The following is a 3,701-nucleotide window of genomic DNA, read 5'->3' on the forward strand; positions in this document are numbered from 1 at the left end:
ATTTATTAAAGATTTCTGCCTCCTCCCCGCCACCACCTCCCATTTCCCTCCCCCTCCCCCAATCAACTCCTCCTCCTTCATCAGCCCAAAGAGGAGTCAGGGTTCCCTGTCCTGTGGGAAGTCCAAGGACCTCCTTCCAGGTCTAGTTAGGTAAGCATCCAAACTGCCTAGGCTCCCACAAAGCCAGTACGTGCAGTAGGATCAAAACCCAGTGTCATTGTTCTTGAGTTCTCAGTAGTCCTCATTGTCTGCTATGTTCAGTGAGTCCGGTTTTATCCCATGGTTTTTCAGACCCAGGCCAGCTGGCCTTGGTGAGTTCCCGATGGAACATTCCCATTGTCTCAGTGTGTGGGTGCACCCCTCGTGGTTTTACTTACTTTTTAAAAAAGATTTATTGATTTATTATATAGACAGTGTTCTGACATGTATGCCCACACATCAGATGAGGGCACCAAATCTTGTTATAGATGGTTGTGAGCCACCATGTGGTTGCTGGGAATTGAACTCAGGACCTCTGGAAGAGCAGTCAGTGCTCTTAACCTCTGAGCCATTGCTCCAGCCTCAATTTACTTATTATTCTCATTGTTAGCTGCCCCTCACCCTAAACTAGAGTGAATCTGCATAAGAATAGAGATTTTTGGTTTTGCTCATTTCTGTATTCCAGCATGAAGAACTGTCATAAAGAATATTATAAGGAGGGGTCGGAGAGATGGCTCAGTGGTTAAGAGCACTGGGTACTCTCCCAGAGAACCTGAGTTCAGTTCCCAGCACCCACATCAGGCAGATCACAGGAGTTCTGACACTTTCTTCTGGTTTCCGCAGACACCTGCACATATGCACACACACGTGATTAAAATTAAAAGAGAATATTATAATGAGCTATAGTAAGTGTCTTTTTTTGACCAGGCCTCATATAAGTATAGGCAAGGCTTTAATACTGAGTTATACCCCCAGTCCTGCACGTCCTACACACTATGAGTGAGTCCATACAGACAGCTGAGTGGCTTAGCCAAGAGTCATATACTGTCTACTTCCATCAACCCCACACAAGGAAGGGAAGTTCTCTGTGTTTCTTCCTAAGGACCCACCTTTGAGATCCAGGCTTCCTAGCCGGGGATGAAAGATGCCTTCTGTGTCCACGATCTGGTTGTAAGAGAAACTGGCGATCTGCAGGTAGGGCAGCTCGTTCATCCGGGCACTTCGCAGCTGGTTGCCATCAGCCTTGAGCCACAGGAGGTGGGTGAGACTGTTGAGTGGCGACAGGTCTGTAATGTGGTTCTCAGAGATGTCCACGTAACGAAGATGGATGTAGGAATGCAGCAGGTTGATGTCCGTGAGGTCCCTAGGAGATGGGGGTGGGGGTGGGGGGAGATTCACCATAAAAGATAAGAACCCAGCAAGAACCTAGAAGAGATGCTGAGCCGAGGGCAGCAGAGACAGTTTATAAAGGGATGACAGAGTAGGTGGGGGAAGAGGAGGCAGGTGGAGTCTTGTTCTTGTTTCTCAGTGCAGCAATCAAAACCAGAGCCTTTGTACATGCTAGACAAGCCTTCACTGTGGAGTCTCCGCCTGGGCTTGGAGACGTAGCTTCGTGGTAAAAAAGGCTTGTCTAACATGTACAAGGTACAACCTGACCATGGACCCTGGAGACGCCTTTCTTCCTTCTCTTGCCATTAGGTCAGATGAGAGAGTCACCAGGTCTAGCCAAAACACTCGGGAATGAGAGAGGGGAGGCTGGCGGGGCTCCAGCTTCTTGGTCCTTACCTGTCTTTAGCCTCTAGCTTAATGTATGCATGAGCCAGTCCGCTGCCAGTCTTGCAGAGTAAAGAAAGCCCTTCCTTCATCATGGCCTCCGTGAGGGGGTTGGGCATCCACTGTAAGAGGAGGGCAGTAAAGACATCTCTTTGCAGCTCTTGTCTAGCCCTCCCCCCCAGCCCCCAGCCCCGGGACCCCTCCTCCCGGCTCTCACTTCCTCAGAGACTTCTTCCCCACCCTTCTTGTAGTCTTCCCACTCCTCCATCTCCTTGTCCTCCTCTTCCTTCTCCAGATCATCCTGGTCCGGCTCAATGTCGTCCAGGTCATCTTCATCCGACATCTTGCTCCCCTCTGCCCTCTGGAGTCAGCTGAAACTCAGTCCTGGCACCGAGAAAAGAGGTCTTAGTTCCCACCCCATCACACCCTCCGGTTCCCTCACCTTCATTTACAGGTATCCTGTACACGGGCGGTGGTGGCGCACGCCTTTAATCCCAGCACTTGGGAGGCAGAGGCAGGCGGATCTCTGTGAGTTCGAGACCAGCCTGGTCTACAAGAGCTAGTTCCAGGACAGGCTCCAAAACCACATAGAAACCCTGCCTCAAAAAACCAAAAATAAAATAAAATAAAATTAAATTAAAAAAAAAAAGTATCCTGTACAGCGGGCCACCTCTGACCTCCCACCGTGCAGCTTTCCGCATCCTAGAGAACATGTTTGGGTTCCCAGCCTCTGTTTGGAGGACCCCGCTCCCTCCGGGACACCCTGTCTAACTCCTGACCATTCTGGCCTTCACAGTGGCTCCAACTCTGACCCAGCAACCCATGTTCCTGCTTCCTGGATTCCCTTTGATAGAGTTCTACATGTCCTCCTAAAATCTTCCCCCACCAGACCCTCCTCCCCTCTTTTACCTACCTACACCTCACCTCCGGGTTCCCTGCCACCCCCAACCCCGTCTCCATTCATTTCTTCTAATGCCATCTCTCTGCTTAACACCATTGCCCTAAGGCGCAGTCTCCAATTCCCCCACCCTGCTCGCCTTCGGAGGGGGTGCAGACCCTGGTTCTCTTCCTCTAGCAGTAGTTACGGAGAGGATTTTGATGCTGAGAGGCCAGGACTACTTTTTTGTTGTTGTTGTTTCGGAAGACGCAACTGGGGGAGGGTAGTCGAAGCTGTATACCGTTGTTATGGCAACGGGGGCGGGATCGCTTGGCTTTGCAGCCTGCTTCCGTTAAGAACCCGGAGTAACCCAACCGTAAAGCACCAACCCCAATGCCCCTACAGGCACCTTCAACCGGTAGTTCAGTGGTTGCCAAGTTACGAGGCCAAATTCCCACTCCCACGAACCTGGAGGAGACAAGGAGAGTGTCACGCGGCTAATTGTCCGAGGACATTAAACAATGGTCCACTTAGAACAGCATTGCAGCGAGGTGGGAGGGAGGCGGGGTTGGCCATTATGTCCTTAAAGGGACCAGATGTCCGATGCAGAGGTACTTATTGTGCTTTAAGACTATCCCTAAGAAGCAAAGAGGGTTTGGATGAATGGAGAAGCACGAAATACCAAGGATGGGATCTGCTGCTGCTCGAGTTCAGCTCGTTTGCTATTTTCTGGTAAGCCTCAGAAGGTGACCTGACAGAGCAGAAGCCCTGCCTTAAGAACGCCTTGCAGGTGACAGAGAGATGGCTCAGAGATTAAGAGAGGTGGCTATTCTCCCAAGATTCCCAGCACCCACACACTCCAGCTCTAGGGAGATCTGATGCCCTCTTCCGACCTCCAAGGGCACCAGGCAAACACATAAAACAATACACATAACATGATAAAATTAATAAATCTTAAAAAAAAATGGAGCCAGGCTGTGGTGGCACACGCCTTTAATCCCAGCACTCGGGAGGCAGAGGCAGGTGGATCTCTGTGAGTTCGAGGCCAGCCTGGTCTACAAGAGCTAGTTCC

At 50.7% G+C, this 3,701-nt stretch overlaps 1 protein-coding gene across 10 annotated transcripts in view; it reads right to left on the reverse strand.

Moving 5' to 3' along the window:
* The window catches only part of Lrrc23 (leucine rich repeat containing 23), a 10,174-nt gene extending 7,002 nt beyond the window's left edge, over nt 1–3,172 (reverse strand). The window contains exons 1-4 of one of the 10 annotated variants that reach the window (XM_026788116.1): nt 3,098–3,172; nt 1,993–2,136; nt 1,765–1,874; nt 1,089–1,342 (exon numbers count right to left, since the gene is read on the reverse strand). In XM_026788116.1, the coding sequence (XP_026643917.1) occupies nt 1,089–1,342; nt 1,765–1,874; nt 1,993–2,088 (460 nt within the window). In that variant the 5' untranslated portion in view covers nt 2,089–2,136; nt 3,098–3,172. Of the gene's footprint in view, nt 1–1,088; nt 1,343–1,764; nt 1,875–1,969; nt 2,137–2,531; nt 2,551–2,665; nt 2,714–2,780; nt 2,925–3,097 lie in introns of those variants that run through there. The other 9 variants (XM_013352882.2, XM_026788115.1, XM_005365199.2 and 6 more) reach the window with 9 other exon arrangements.
* Nucleotides 3,173–3,701: the final 529 nt, after the last annotated feature.

The sequence above is a fragment of the Microtus ochrogaster genome, unplaced genomic scaffold (assembly GCF_000317375.1).
Source record: "Microtus ochrogaster isolate Prairie Vole_2 unplaced genomic scaffold, MicOch1.0 UNK1, whole genome shotgun sequence".
Lineage (NCBI taxonomy): Eukaryota > Metazoa > Chordata > Mammalia > Rodentia > Cricetidae > Microtus > Microtus ochrogaster.